The sequence below is a fragment of the Lithobates pipiens genome, unplaced genomic scaffold (genome assembly GCF_037356315.1).
Source record: "Lithobates pipiens isolate NorthernLeopardFrog02 unplaced genomic scaffold, aLitPip1_a1.2 Scaffold_22, whole genome shotgun sequence".
Lineage (NCBI taxonomy): Eukaryota > Metazoa > Chordata > Amphibia > Anura > Ranidae > Lithobates > Lithobates pipiens.
In genome coordinates this window covers 41,846,380-41,863,174 of record NW_027507784.1, presented here as the reverse complement: position 1 = coordinate 41,863,174, position 16,795 = coordinate 41,846,380, and the positions used below count along the sequence as shown (strand labels likewise).

General features: G+C 46.2%; 1 protein-coding gene across 2 annotated transcripts in view; it reads right to left on the bottom strand.

Annotated features, from left to right (window-relative positions):
• Positions 1 to 16,319, bottom strand: part of LOC143923671 (uncharacterized) — a 33,356-nt gene extending 17,037 nt beyond the window's left edge. For both annotated transcript variants that reach the window (XM_077447481.1, XM_077447482.1), the window contains exons 1-2: positions 15,989 to 16,319; positions 9,986 to 10,048 (exon numbers count right to left, since the gene is read on the bottom strand). In XM_077447481.1, the coding sequence (XP_077303607.1) occupies positions 9,986 to 10,048; positions 15,989 to 16,259 (334 nt within the window). In that variant the 5' untranslated portion in view covers positions 16,260 to 16,319. The remainder of the gene's footprint in view (positions 1 to 9,985; positions 10,049 to 15,988) is intronic.
• Positions 16,320 to 16,795: the final 476 nt, after the last annotated feature.

Below are 16,795 nucleotides of genomic sequence, written 5' to 3'. Positions count from 1 at the left end.
CCGGGCATCACATAGTGTCCACTCCGTAATGCGCATGCGCAGTACGGAGCAGACGAAGCTTCGGAAAATCTCTGAAGCTGAACGGCGCCTGTGCCGTGAGTGGAGGTGGTAGCCCCACCATCCAAGCGGACATAGGGTTGTGAATTTTAGAGGGCCCCTCGAATTTTAGAGGGCCCCTGCGCTTGGCTCTTTTTTATTCTAACTCTATGTCCACTTGGATAGTGGGGATAGAACCTGGACTCACGGCGCAGGCGCCGTTCATCCTCGGCAATTTTCGTAAACTGTGTTCCTGTGTACTGCGCATGCGCAGTACGCAGGGGACACTATCTGATGGAGGACGCTATTTGACAAGACACCGGCGGAAAAATTTGAAACATGTTCCATTTCTAAAGTCTGTCGGATTTTTGCAAATCAAAAGTCCGCTGCAGCCCACACGCGATCGAATGGTCTGCCGGAATTGTTCCGGCGGACCTTTGATGTTGAAAAGTCTGGTCGTGTGTACGCGGCATTAGTGTCAAAGTCAAATGTTGAAGAACTTGCTTACTTTGACTGCATCCAGAGAATAGCCATTTGCAACTGGATGTTCACTCAAGTTGGACAGTCCCTCTCACAAGGCCTAGCAGCCAACAAGGTGCTTAACTCAGGAACAAGTCTCTGCCACAGACGTTGTTGTAGAACATACTAGATATGTCTCTGCCACAGACGTTGTTGTAGAACACATAGGAAAACTAAACTTGAAGAACACTCGTGGGATACTTGGATTTTTCAGCCAGCTTGGCGATATCCATAAGACCGGATTCTCTTGGGTACTTCAGCTCCTCCAGGCTCTTACTAAGAAACCAACCCGTACGTGGCCTTCTTCTGAAGAGTCCTCCCCTGGATAGCGTGAAGTCACTGGGTCTCTCTCAAACCGGAGACGGCACCCAAACACCTCAGAATCCTCCTTTAGTTTCCTTGCCTTGGGCTAACCAGCCCAGAGAAATCAAGATCGGGTGGATCCGCACCCCAGGCCATAGCCTTCATGGGGGCTGATCAGGAGGACCAAGACCATGAAGTCAGTACATCCTTCTGGACCAGAACACCGAACCCCGTAACGTCCGCATCTTAAATGCCCTCTCCCAGAAAGCAGAGCAAGAGCGCCACTCCCGCTGGGCGGGCTCCGAGAGAGAGTAACTTAAGCACCCAACCAGACCATAGTTCCATACCTGCCAGAAGAGACAGTGTACCCAAACCAAACTGCAGTTTAGGTATAACCTTAACTTTGAAAAATGCATAGCACGTGCTCTTCAGTAGCCGGCAGTACACATATTTTTACCATTGGAGCCCATGAAGAGCTGTTCCTGGGTACACTTACTCTGAGTGTACAGTATTTGTGGAGTTCGTAGACTGAGAATCGGGGACCCTGCACCTGATCCGTCTGACCATCGTCCATACACAGCATCTGATCTGGACTACCCAGGATTCCAAGCCTTACTGACTCAATGTCGTACGACATGTGTGTCCATCCCAGTCGGTAAAAGTATCCATCTTCTTATCATTGAAGGGTTGTTTTAGAGTGACTACAGACAATTTGCTGTTTTCCTTTGCTTGGTTTGGTGTCACCCAACAGGAAGAAGTTCCATCTGTTCACTTTTCTGTTTGTGTGGACTGTTCTCCATATCATTAATTGGAGTTTACACTTCTAATTGGACTCAACGCACAAATTGAGTTTATTGTGTTATGCACATTTATTTTTTTTACTCTTATATATTGTTTATTCACTTAAACATTAACATTGTGTTTTGGATACACTTTTTGGTATTTTTACCAAACATTATTAGCGCTACACTAATTTCCCACCATTCGGTTATCTGATGCGGGGAGGAGCTGCAAGAGCCACCGAGGGACCCTAGAAGTCAAGGTTTGGGGGCCACTCTGTGCAAAACGAGCTGCACAGTGGAGGTAAGTATGACATGTTTGTTATTTTAAACTTAAACAAAAAGAAAACGACCCTTTACAATCACTTTTACTCTTCAATAAGACACAGGAGTTGAATCCAACACAATTTAGCTTCAGCTTACTGTAATACAGAGGACACCACCTATTATCGTCATAGTGGGTGGCCCATATGACTTCCAACCTCTAGGGATTGGCGACCCAAGCTGGTATCTTTAGAAGGCACAATTCAGTGGGTTTTGGGGGTCTTAGCAGTCTTCTTTATCAGGGCTGGTTTATATTTCCCATCACTTTCTATCCCAGTGACAAAGATCACCAGAACAAATAGTGACGGCAGTAAGGACAAATGTTCTTTTTCTTTTCCAATATATCCAAAACTGGGGGGAAAAAACTGAAAGGTGTTTTTAGGACAGCCTTCTTGAAACTTTTGGCCGATCTATCATCATCATATTGGATGGCCCATATGGCTGCCAACCACTAGGGATTGGTGAGCCCAGCTGGTATCGTTATAATGCACCATTCATTATTCAATCAGTGTTAGAATTCATCACCAATGATCTAGATTCTAGAACAGGGTAGGCAACTTTTTGAGCACAGTGTGCTGAAAAATACTTTTCAAAGAAATTGAGTGTGATGATTTTATAACGAAAAACTTCACAATCTCAATCACGAAAAGCATTTTCTATAAAGTAAATGCTGTAAACTACTTGAGTAGTAGTGAGAAATTAACATCCCACATTCTCACGCCTGAGATCAGCCCCAATTCCTGCATCTCCACACTTCAGATCAGCCCCAATTCATGCACCTTCACACCTGAGATCACTGTGCCCCCCCCCCCTGCAAATTAGTTTCACCACTGTACCCCCCTGCTCCTCTGTCCCACCACTGTAACCCCCTGCACATCTGCCCCACCACTGTACCACCCTGCACATCTGCCCCACCACTGTACCCCCCTGCACATCTGCCCCACCACTGTACCACCCTGCACATCTGCCCCACCACTGTACCACCCTGCACATCTGCCCCACCACTGTACCCCCTTGCACATCTGCCCCACCACTGTACCACCCTGCACATCTGGCCCACCACTGTACCACACATCTGCCCCACCACTGTACCACCCTGCACATCTGCCCCACCTCTGTACCCCCTGCTCTTCTGTCCCCCCCCAGTAACCCTCTGCTCATCTGCCCCACCAATGTTCCCCCTTTCTCATCTGCCCCGCCACTGTACCTCCCTGCACATATGCCCCACTGCCATACCCCCACGCTTTTCTGTCTTACCATTGAACCATCTTCTCATCTGTCCTAACACTGAACTTATCTTCTCATCTGCCCCACCACTTTACTTCCCTGTACATCCATCCCACATCTGTTCCCCCTGCTCATCTATTCCACCAATGTACCTCCTTTCTCCTCTGCCCTTCCACTGTACCCCCCTGTATATCTGCCCCACCCCTGTACCCCTGCTCTTTTGCCCAACCACTGTAACCCCCTGCTCATCTGTCCCACTAATGCACCTCCTTTCACATCTGCCCCACCGCTGTATCCCCCTGCTCTTCTGTCCCACCTCTGTACCCCCTTCTCATCTTCCCCAACACTGAACCCCCATGCTCATCTGTCCCACCACTGAACCCCCTTTTCATCTTCTCCAACATTGAATCCCCCCCCCGCTCATCTGCCCCACCACTGTAACCCCCTGCTCTTCCGCCCCATCACTGTACCCCCCCATTTTCTGTCCCACCGCTGAACCCCCTTCTCATCCCTCCCGCTACTTTACCTCCTGCACATCTGCCTCACCACTGTACCCTCCTGCTCTTCTGTCCCACCTCTGAACCCCTTCTGCTAATTTTCCCCACTGCTGTACCCTCCTCTCATCTTCTCTATTGCCGTTCACTCTTCTCATCTATGATATGTGTGATATGCAGAGAAGTGAAAGGAAACAGAGATGAGAGACATCTACCTGTCCTGTCACACTCATCCTTCTGATCCGCCTCTCGCATCCAGCCCACGTACTTGTATGGGATGTATGGGATGTATGGGATGTATGTGATGTATGTGATGTATGTGATGTATGTGATGTATGTGATGTATGTGATGTATGAGATGTATGAGATGTATGAGATGTATGAGATGTATGAGATGTATGAGATGTATGAGATGTATGAGATGTATGAGATGTATGAGATGTATGAGATGTATGAGATGTATGTGATGTATGTGATGTATGTGATGTCACATACAAGCATCTGGAATGGATGTGCAATGATGAGCTCAGGTCAGGGGCATTTTCTGAAAGCAGTGGGCCTGTGTGCAGGATCATAAGTTGGGCCCCCGCAGCTGAGGAAAAGTGCGGCGCTCTGCACCACAGGAAAGGTTGAGTGTGATTTTCATTGCGCTGAATACCTACTGTGGCTTAAAGGGACACAGAGTGCCGGGGTTCAGTAGTAAGCAGGGGCGGACTGACCATTCGGTCACTCGGTCGCTGACCGAGGGCCCCGAGGTGGGGGGGGGGCCCGGCTCAGTCTGCCCCTTGAGGTGCCCGCATCTTAAAATGCAGAATTGGAGAGAGACTAAGACTATACCCCCGAGGAACCAGTGCACACATCCTTGCTGGCACTGGCAGTTGCTCATGCAGAGCTATAGGAGAGGAGAGGAGCGAGCTGGCCGGGAATGAGATAGATGATCTTAGTGCAATCAATCATGGATCCCTGTCACGTCAGCCGTGCGGGGATCATTGCAGAGACAGGCGCTTTGGCCACCTCTCCCCCCCCCCCCCGAGGAATTCAGCAGAGGGGGCGGGGCCACACACAACACTGCCGCACGGGACAGTCGGTATGGAGCTGGAGCCTGCAGAGTGCACACAGAGGACAGAGCCCACAGGCACAGAGTTAACTCCTCGTGGAATTGGCCACCCACACTGACCTGCCTTGTGTGCAGCAGCAGGTCAGTGTGATAATGACAGCACAGCAGTTACAGTTATTGTAGTATGAATGGATGTTCTTTTTCCTTTCCTCTTGCCATGTGCCTATTTACCAGCTGCTATTCACTAGTGCACACTGATATCTGTTACACTGAATGCCACTCAGTGTATAGATATCAGTGTTATATATAGGGAATAGCACTTAGCCTTGGTTCACATTGGAGCAATTTGGCATGCGATTTAACATGTGAAATTGCATGGCAAATTGCTGGCAATGGCACTACCTGAATCAGTGTGACGCTGCATTTGCAGCGTCACACTGATTCCCAAAAGTAGTTTCTGTACTACTTTGGGCGACTTCTGGGTGCGATTTCCATAGACATCTGTGGAGCAACCCGCACAGATGTCTTTGAAATCGCTGCCAAACTCATACTGACATGCGGTTCTGAAATTGTGCGAGTTAAGCTGAACTCGCACACTTTCATTCCCGCTGTCAGTGTGAACTTGGGCTAAGTGAGTGTTATTCTATATATATATATATATATATATATATATATATATATATCACTGAAATGAATACACTGGATGCTTATCCCTAAGACCCCTTTCACACTGGTGTGCTCTGCAGGCGCTATAACGCTAAAAATAGTGCCTGCAAAGTGCCCTGAAAGAGCTGCTCCTCACCCTCCAGTGTGAAGCCCCGATGCCTTTCACACTGGAGCGGTGCACTGGCAGGACGCTAAAAAAAGTCCAGCTAGCAGCATCTTTGGCGCGGTGAAGGAGCAGTGTATGTACTGCTCCTCCACCGCTCCTGCCCATTGAAATGAATGGGGCAGCACAGCTATACTGCCAGCATCGCTTTGTGGTGGCTTTAACCTTTTCGGCCGCTAGCAGGGGGCAAAACCCCCCCACTAGTGGGCAAATATCGCTGCTAAAACGACGGTGCAGTGGCACTAAAAATAGCACCACTTTACCGCCGGCGTGCCCCACGCCGCCCCAGTGTGAAAGGGCTCTAACACTGCCATCTGTACACTAAGAATGTCTCTTACATTGGTGATCAGTGAGAAGAATGTTCCTTACACTGGGGATCAGTGAGAAGAATGTTCCTTACATTGGTGATCAGTGAGAAGAATGTTCCTTACATTGGTGATCAGTGAGAAGAATGTTCCTTACATTGGTGATCAGTGAGAAGAATGTTCCTTACACTGGGGATCAGTGGGAAGAATGTTCCTTACACTGGGGATCAGTGGGAAGAATGTTCCTTACACTGGGGATCAGTGGGAAGAATGCTCCTTACATTGGTGATCAGTGAGAAGAATGTTCCTTACATTGGTGATCAGTGGGAAGAATGTTCCTTACATTGGTGATCAGTGAGAAGAATGTTCCTTACATTGGTAGTCAGTAGAAGAATGTTCCTTACATTGGTAGTCAGTAGAAGAATGTTCCTTACATTGGTAGTCAGTGGGAAGAATGTTCCTTACATTGGTGATCAGTAGAAGAATGTTCCTTACATTGGTAGTCAGTAGAAGAATGTTCCTTACATTGGTAGTCAGTAGAAGAATGTTCCTTACATTGGTAGTCAGTGGGAAGAATGTTCCTTACATTGGTGATCAGTGGGAAGAATGTTCCTTACATTGGTGATCAGTGGGAAGAATGTTCCTTACATTGGTAGTCAGTAGAAGAATGTTCCTTACATTGGTAGTCAGTGGGAAGAATGTTCCTTACATTGGTGATCAGTGAGAAGAATGTTCCCTACATTGGTGATCAGTAGAAGAATGTTCCTTACATTGGTAGTCAGTAGAAGAATGTTCCTTACATTGGTGGTCAGTGGGAAGAATGTTCCTTACATTGGTGATCAGTGGGAAGAATGTTCCTTACATTGGTAGTCAGTAGAAGAATGTTCCTTACATTGGTAGTCAGTAGAAGAATGTTCCTTACATTGGTGGTCAGTGGGAAGAATGTTCCTTACATTGGTGATCAGTAGAAGAATGTTCCTTACATTGGTAGTCAGTAGAAGAATGTTCCTTACATTGGTAGTCAGTAGAAGAATGTTCCTTACATTGGTGATCAGTAGAAGAATGTTCCTTACATTGGTAGTCAGTAGAAGAATGTTCCTTACATTGGTGGTCAGTAGAAGAATATTCCTTACATTGGTGGTCAGTGGGACGAATGTTCCTTACATTAGTGGTCAGTGGGACGAATGTTCCTTACATTGGTGATCGGTGAGAAGAATGTTCCTTACATTGGTGATCGGTGAGAAGAATGTTCCTTACATTGGTGATCAGTGAGAAGAATGTTCCTTACATTGGTGGTCAGTAGGAAGAATGCTCCTTACATTGGTGGTCAGTGGGAAGAATGCTCCTTACATTGGTGGTCAGTAGAAGAATGTTCCTTACATTGGTGATCAGTGAGAAGAATGTTCCTTACATTGGTGATCAGTGAGAAGAATGTTCCTTACATTGGTGATCAGTGGGAAGAATGTTCCTTACATTGGTGATCAGTGAGAAGAATGTTCCTTACATTGGTGATCAGTGGGAAGAATGTCCCTTACATTGGTGATCAGTGAGAAGAATGTTCTTTACATTGGTGATCAGTGAGAAGAATGTTCCTTACATTGGTGATCAGTGAGAAGAATGTTCCTTACATTGGTGATCAGTGAGAAGAATGTTCCTTACATTGGTGATCAGTGAGAAGAATGTTCTTTACATTGGTGATCAGTGAGAAGAATGTTCCTTACATTGGTGATCAGTGAGAAGAATGTTCCTTACATTGGTGATCAGTGAGAAGAATGTTCCTTACATTGGTGATCAGTGAGAAGAATGTTCCTTACATTGGTGATCAGTGGGAAGAATGCTTCTTACATTGGTGATCAGTGAGAAGAATGTTCCTTACATTGGTGATCAGTGGGAAGAATGCTTCTTACACTGGTGATCAGTGGGAAGAATGTTCCTTACATTGGTGGTCAGTGGAAGAATGTTCCTTACATTGGTGATCAGTGGAAGAATGTTCCTTACATTGGTGATCAGTGGAAGAATGTTCCTTACATTGGTGGTCAGTGAGAAGAATGTTCCTTACATTGGTGGTCAGTGGGAAGAATGTCCCTTACATTGGTGATCAGTGAGAAGAATGTTCCTTACATTGGTGATCAGTGAGAAGAATGTTCCTTACATTGGTGATCAGTGAGAAGAATGTTCTTTACATTGGTGATCAGTGAGAAGAATGTTCCTTACATTGGTGATCAGTGAGAAGAATGTTCCTTACATTGGTGATCAGTGAGAAGAATGTTCCTTACATTGGTGATCAGTGGGAAGAATGCTTCTTACATTGGTGATCAGTGAGAAGAATGTTCCTTACATTGGTGATCAGTGGGAAGAATGCTTCTTACACTGGTGATCAGTGGGAAGAATGTTCCTTACATTGGTGGTCAGTGGAAGAATGTTCCTTACATTGGTGATCAGTGGAAGAATGTTCCTTACATTGGTGATCAGTGGAAGAATGTTCCTTACATTGGTGGTCAGTGAGAAGAATGTTCCTTACATTGGTGATCAGTGGGAAGAATGTCCCTTACATTGGTGATCAGTGGGAAGAATGTCCCTTACATTGGTGATCAGTGAGAAGAATGTTCCTTACATTGGTGATCAGTGGGAAGAATGTTCCTTACATTGGTGATCAGTGGAAGAATGTCCCTTACATTGGTGATCAGTGAGAAGAATGTTCTTTACATTGGTGATCAGTGGGAAGAATGTTCCTTACATTGGTGATCAGTGGGAAGAATGTCCCTTACATTGGTGGTCAGTGGGAAGAATGCTCCTTACATTGGTGATCAGTGAGAAGAATGTCCCTTACATTGGTGATCAGTGAGAAGAATGTCCCTTACATTGGTGATCAGTGAGAAGACTGTTCCTTACATTGGTGATCAGTGGGAAGAATGCTCCTTACATTGGTGATCAGTGAGAAGAATGCTCCTTACATTGGTGATCAGTGAGAAGAATGTTCCTTACATTGGGGATCAGTGGGAAGAATGTTCCTTACATTGGTGATCAGTGAGAAGAATGTTCCTTACATTGGTGATCAGTGAGAAGAATGTTCCTTACATTGGTGATCAGTGGGAAGAATGCTCCTTACATTGGTGATCAGTGAGAAGAATGTTCCTTACATTGGTGATCAGTGGAAGAATGTTCCTTACATTGGTGATCAGTGAGAAGAATGTTCCTTACATTGATAGTCAGTAGAAGAATGTTCCTTACATTGGTTACCCCACCGGTTCACCCTAGAAACAATCAGACGATGTGGCCACCTGCTCACATACCATTGTTGCACTTTAATTTACATTTTATTTTTCTTTAATACCTATAATAAACATTTATTTTGAACATAGTGTAGAGAAATTATTTGAATGCATGCAATGTGGGCAGTGCAATATGTAGGTGGGGCTTTGTGTGGATGTAGCTTGAACGTGGGCGGAGACACAGGGGGCCCCATGTTCTCCTTTTGCCCGGGGGCCCCATGAGCTGTCAGTCCGCCCCTGGTAGTAAGTGACACAAAGGTTCAGGAATAATTTCAACAAAGTTCCCAGAAACTCAACAATAATTCCACAAACTGTCCCCTGATTGGGGTTTTCTCCATCAATGAAATCCATTCTTTCTGAGATTGGTAGTGACAACCAAGCGAGTCGTCTTCCTCCAGATGTTGGGTGGGGCTAGCAGGACTGTGATTGGCTTTAGCAGTGGCCAATGACAGTCCTCCTCCTCCTCCTGTAAACAGAACTGCACCCAATCTCTTCCCCATCACAAAAGCTGATGATCACAGCTACAGTAAAGTTAGAGAACCAAACAATGTTCCCCATCTTTTACAATGAGTGGGGGCGCAGTGCCTCCCCCCCAGTGCGGAGTGGGGAACTCTGAGATTGGAATGCATTAGTGTCTCACCAACACTTTCCGGCACCACTCTGCTGATGGGGAGGGAGTCCAGTGCCGGTAAAAGAGGCTTTGAGTGCCGCTCGCGGCACCAGTGCCGGGGGTTGCCCACCCGTGATATAGAACATAGTTCCCACCACACACTGCTTGCAGAAAAGGATTTCAGAAGGTAAAGAAAAGCAAGTGAGTAATAATTAGAATATAGGTCTTACCATCCTTATCACTGGTCTCTACAAACTTCTTGCGTGACAGATCAGTCAACTTGATCTGGTATTCTGGGAAAGAGAAGAATAAGTGTAAGGGTTCTCCTCCATCACATCAAGTAAAATTAATTGGTATTCATGTGTTGACTGTAGAATAATCTATTAATTCCGAAAATGTTCTTTTCGAGGGAGTTGATTGGATAGCCATCGTATTATCGCTTTGAAAGTAATCTGTTACATTATTTACTGCTTGCTGTGTCATATATCCCATCATGGATTTGGGATTGAAGAACCACACCAAGAATGAATTGCCCAGGTACAAATTTATTCCACAAAGGATGGAGCCAACACATTTCGGGAGATTTCAAATCGCTCCCTTCATCAGGGCTTGAAAATGGGGAATGATGCATGCTGGGCAGAATAGAAGATGAGAATATAACGTTTTTAGACAAGATGAGTGCCATCCTGTTAAAGGACTTCACACTCCTCCAGTGAACAAATTCCATTCTGGCCAGCATGCATCTTCCCATTTTTAAGCCCTGATAAAGGAGGTGATTTTGAGGCTCCCAAATTGTGTTGGCTCCATCCTGTATCCAAATGCATATTGGAAGATATTTGTACCTGGACAATTGATACTTGGTGTGGCGGTTTAAAGATGAAGTTTATTTGTAGTTCTATTGGAAGCAAGTACTGTATATGCCATACTTGTGGGATTGCCGTGGAAGCTGGAAATCACTGTAGTTGGAAGCCCTACTACAATGATCTCCACTAGCTTCTGGGTCTCGTGCTGAGGAGTCGCCCTTCTGCTTAGTGAATACAGGGGGTCATCCGCTGAGCTGGGGCACTATTCAGAAAACACTTAGCATTTTCTCAATGCAAAGCCCCAAGAAACTAACAGTGACCACTGTAGTTGCGATGCGTACTACAGTGATTTCCAGCTCCCACGAGGATCTCACAGGTATGACATATACAATATCTCACAAAAGTGAGTACACCCCTCACACTTTTGTAAATATTTTATTATACCTTTTCATGTGACAACACTGAAGAAATGACACTTTGCGACAATGTAAAGTAGTGAGTGTACAGCTTGTATAACAGTGTACATTTGCTGTCCCCTCAAAATAACTCAACACACAGCCATTAATGTCTAAACCGCTGGCAACAAAAGTGAGTACACCCCTAAGTGAAAATTTCCAAATTGGGCCCAGTTAGCCATTTTCCCTCCCCAGTGTCATGTGACTCGTTAGTGTTACAAGGTCTCAGGTGTGAATGGGGAGCAGGTGTGTTAAATTTGGTGTTATCGCTCTCACTCTCTCATACTGGTCACTGGAAGTGGCACTTCATGGCAAATAACTCTCTGAGGATCTGAAGAAAAAAAATTGTTGCTCTACATAAAGATGGCCTAGGCCGGGGATATGCAATTAGCGGACCTCCAGCTGTTGCAGAACTACAAGTCCCATGAGGTATAGCAAGACTCTGACAGCCACAAGCATGACACCCAGAGGCAGAGGCATGATGGGAATTGTAGTTCTGCAACAGCTGGAGGTCCGCTAATTGCACATCCCTGGCCTAGACTATAAGAAGATTGCCAAGACCCTGATACTGAGCTGCAGCATGGTGGCCAAGACCACACAGCGGTTTAACAGGACAGTTCCCACTCAGAACAGGCCTCGCCATGGTCGACCAAAAAGTTGAGTGCACATGCTCAGTCTCATATCCGGAGGTTGTCTTTGGGAAATAGACGTATGAGTGCTGTCAGCATTGCTGCAGAGGTTGAAGGGGTGGAGGGTCAGCCTGTCAGTGCTCAGACCATATTGCATCAAATTGGTCTTCATGGCTGTCATCCCAGAAGGAAGCCTCTTCTAAAGATAATGCACAAGAAAGCCAGCTGAAGACAAGCAGACTAAGGACATGGAGTACTGGAACCATGTCCTGTGGTCTGATGACACCAAGATAAACTTATTTGGTTCAGATGGTGTCAAGCGTGTGTGGCGGCAAACAGGTGAGGAGGACAAAGACAAGTGTGTCTTGCCTACAGTCAAGCATGGTGGTGGGAGTGTCATGTTCTGGGGTTACATGAGTGCTGCCGGCACTGGGGAGCTACAGATCATTGAGGAAACAACATGTCCTGTGACATACTGAAGCAGAGCACGATCCCCTCCCTTCAGAGACTGGGCCACAGGGCAGTATTCCAACATGATAACGACCCAAAACACACCTCCAAGACCACCACTGCCTTGCTAAAGAAGCTGGGGGTAAAGGTGATGGACTGGCCAAGCATGTCTCCAGACCTAAACCCTACTGAGCATCTGTGGGGCATCCTCAAATGGAAGGTGGAGGAGCGCAAGGTCTCCAACATCCACCAGCTCTGTGATGTCATCATGGAGGAGTGGAAGAGGACTCCAGTGGTGACCTGTGAAGCTCTGGTGACCTCCATGTCCAAGAGGGTTAAGGCAGTGCTGGAAAATAATGGTGGCCACACAAAATATTGACACGTTGGGCCCAATTTGGACATTTTCACTTAGGGGTGTACTCACTTTTGTTGCAAGCGGTTTAGACATTAATGGCTGTGTGTTGAGTTATTTTGAGGGGACAGCAAATTTACACTGTTATACAAGCTGTACACTCACTACTTTACATTGTAGAAAAGTGTCATTTCTTCAGTGTTGTCACATGAAAAGATAGAATAAAATATTTGCAAAAATGTGAGGGGTGTACTCACTTTTGTGAGAAACTGTACATACTTCCATCGGTCCAAACTGGATCAATGTAACATATGTAAAATATCCATACCTAAACTTCCGCTTTATCCTTGGAACCATTCAGACACCCAACGAAGGAAACTGCGGAAATCCTTTGGTGTGGAGAAGTTTAGAATCCATCCACCCTGACCAAATACCATCATACATTTCTATACTAATAGTATAACCCTAGGGTTTCAGTGTTAATCTTTCCTCTTCAACATTAATCTGATCATGACTATATTTTATGTACCCTATATGGCTGGTTTGTGGAACATTGACAATCGGTGATGGGTACTGCTATGTTACATTATGTAAATACATTATAGACTATTGTGCTCTTCCAACCTTAAGGTTTTATGAGGACCCTTTTCTGTTCCAGTATGACTGTGCCCTTGTGAACAGACCTCCACCCTACTGAACTTCTTTTGGGATAAGTTGGAACTTTGATTGTGAGCCAGGTCTTCTCATCCAACATCAGTACCTGACTGCACAAATGAGCACAATTTCCCACAGACACCTTCCAAAATCTTGGAGAAAGCCTTCCCAGAAGAGTGGACGCCAAGTCCTGGTTTTGGAATGAGAAGTCCAGCAAGCTCATGTAGGTGTGATGGTCAAGCGTCCAAATCCTTTTGGCTAAATAATGTATGTAGTAATTTAGGCTGAAAAAAAAGACTCATTCCCATTAGTTTACAGTTCTAATAGAGTCAAAGTAAACCCCAACCCTATCCCTGAGCAAGTGCAACCCTGAAATATTTCATATTGCAGAAGAGACTGTAGTGTTTCTAAAACAGTGTTTCTCAACCAGAGTTCCTCAGTATTCTGAAGCATATGGGGCCTGCAGCCGAGTGGGGCCCGGGGAGGATGGGGAATGCATACTGTACTTGCCAACTTTTTTTTCCCTTGAAGTCGCTAGAGGTCTGCGGCACTGGTCATTTCTGTCTCCGTCACCATTTTACAGAAGACCAGTTAAGACCACTGAAAGCGGCTGCAATAGAAGTAGAGCTCCATTTCTATTGTCCACTTTCTTGCCACCCAGGCTTCGCCCCCTGGTTCTGTAAAAGGCACGGAGATGAGCACAGTGAGTCCTGGGGGGGGGGGGTCTGTACTCCTGGGGGGGGATTGTCCTGGGGGGGTCTGTACCCCTGAGGGTGTTGAATTCTCCTGGGAGGGGTCTGTACTCCCTGGGGGGTGAATTCTTCTGGGGGTCTGTACTCCTGGGGGGTGAATTGTCCTGGGGGGCGTCTGTACTCCTTGGGGGGTGAATTGTCCTGGGGGGTCTGTACTCCTGGGGGGGTGAATTCTCCTGGGGGTCTGTACTCCTGGGGGGTGAATTCTCCTGGGGGTCTGTACTCCTGGGGGGGGTGAATTGTCCTGGGGGGTTCTGTACTCCTGGAGGGGGTCTGTACAGATGGAGGGGGTTGAGTTGTCCTGGGGGGTCTGTACAGATGGGGCTGGTTTGTCCAGGGGGTCTGTACTGATGGAGGAGGGTCTATACTGATGGAGGACTATGGGGGGAGGGGGATAACGCCGTGTTTTTCCACATCGGGTGACACCAACCCTAGTGAGGCCACTGGTAACTGGGGACAGCTGATGTAAGGAGGGACATTACTGGGAATGCCTGTTTTAAGGAGGGACTCTACTGGGGGCACCTGATGTAAGGGGGGACGCTACTGGGAATGCCTGATGTAAGGAGGGACTCTACAATGTAATAATAGAAATAATGCGCTTTAATCATCCTGACACCATAACAACCATGGTGCTGTGATGATTGAAGCACTAACACCAGGTGTTTGGAGTATCTTTATCTGTTGATTGTTAAACTTTCTGGAATACATATATTGCTATTGTGGTGTAGGATCTGGGCCTGTTGTCCCTCCATCCCTCTCTTTCCTTCTCTCTCCTTCCCTTTCTTTCTTTCTTTCTTTCTTTCTTTCTTTCTTTCTTTCTTTCCTTCCTTCCTTCCTTCCTTCCTTCCTTCCCTCCTTCCCTCCTTCCCTCCTTCCCTCCTTCCCTCCTTCCCTCCTTCCCTCCTTCCCTCCTTCCCTCCTTCCCTCCTTCCCTCCTTCCTTCCCTCCTTCCTTCCTTCATCTCAGACTTGAACCACACCCCCTTTAAGCCACGCCCACTATTTAATTTGAGCCCACCATTTTTTGTGGTGAGGGGGGCTGTTTGCGGGGGGGGGGCATACAACATTTTGCTATGGGGCTCTATGATTTCTAGTTACGCCCCTGCACTGAAGTTCCATTTGGGTAGGGGGTATCTGATATATAGGGGTGACTCTGCTGCAATGGGCAACTCTGATGTATAGAGTGGCCCCTGAGGAATAGAAGGTACTCTGATTTGATGGGAGACTCTGATGTGATGGAGAACCTCTGATATAATGTCTCACCATCTGATGTGATGGTGGGACTCATATATATAGGGGGTCTCTAATTTATGGATGTATAAAGGGGCATCTGAGGTATAGGGGGAAATCTGAGGTGATGGGGTCTCTGATGTGAAGGGGGATTCTGATGTGATGGAGAACCTCTGATATGATGGGGAGGATACTGATGTGATGGTGGGACTCATGTATATGGTGTCTCTGATATATAGGCGTGATGCTCATGAGATGGGGGGACTCACTTATAGAGGGGCCTCTGAAGTATGGGGGTACTCTTAGGTGATGGGGTCTCAGATGTCAAAGGGAGCCTCTGATGTGAGGGAGAATCTCAGATATGATAGGGGGATGCTGATGTGATGATGAGACTCATGTATAGAGGGTCTTTGATATATGGGGCAATGCTCGTGAGATGGAGGGACTCGCGTATAGAGGGGCCTCTGAAGTATGGGGGCACTCTGAGGTGATGGGGTCTCGGATGTGAAGGGGTGCCTCTGATGTGATGGAGAATCTCAGATATGATAGGGGGATGCTGATGTGATGGTGACACTCATAAATAGGTTGTCTTTGATGTCTAGGGGCGACACTGATGTGATGGGGTCTCTTATGTGAAAGGGGGCCTCTGATGTGATGAAGAACCTTGGATATGATGGGGGATGCTGATGTATGGTAAGACTCATAAATAAGTGGTCTCTGATATCTAGGGGTGAAGCTGATGTGATGGGAGGCGGGGGTGCTTCAGGATTTTGCATAGTTTTACGGGTGCTACAACTGAAAAAGTTGAGAAATGCTGTTCTAAAATGATAAGCAAGACTCTTTTTTGCCTATTTTCCAGATTTTGTTTCCTGTTCATTGCATTACAACGATTTATTGGTTCAACCTTACTCTCTACTTGAAGATAGTATTGGATGATCTGTTGCGTCCCATCATATTCGATCATGCAGGTGTAGTTTCCGGTGTCGTTCTTGGTGATATTAATAAGGATCAGAGAGACGTTACCCATATGAAACTTCTCCTGAGGCATCAATGCCCTGGGCTCATGAGAGGTCATGATATTATCTTTGTACTCCACCAGGGGGCGCCCATTATGTTCCCAGCTCAAAGACAACTGATCCAGGTTAAGCGATTCCTGGTTCGCCACAATGATGGCGGTCATGACCAATTGTTTGGGCAGGCGAGGAGAGATGGAGGCAGCTTCTGAGATTGACTGCAAGGCCAAGACTGCAAAAACAAAGAAAAAAAAGTGAACGGGTGCTGTTGTTCTATTTCGGAGTTTAAAGGCAAACTACCAGATAATTTTTCATTAGAGTTTATTTTTAGAAGAAGACAAGCTCTGGCTGTAATACTTACCTTCAATCTGTAGCTAGCCCCTGCAGTACCTCTTTTTCAAGAGAAGTCTTCTGAGTTGATGTCAAGCATCACTCAATTCCAAATGGCTAAGAAAGAACTGTGAGTGCAGGGATTCAGCGGCTCCAACTCCTGAGCATGGCAACATGCTCTCACAGGAGACCAGGCAAACCTCTGCAGGGAGACCACTGCGCTCACACAGAGAGCCATGGTCCTTCTCTGCAGCATGCTGGCAGACCACAGGCTTTTCTACTCAGTTCAAAAGTTTAATTGTCCCTTTAACAATAGATTAACAGCAGTGAACTAAGTAAATGTTGCATTCTGGCTACTAGATTGAGCTGATGA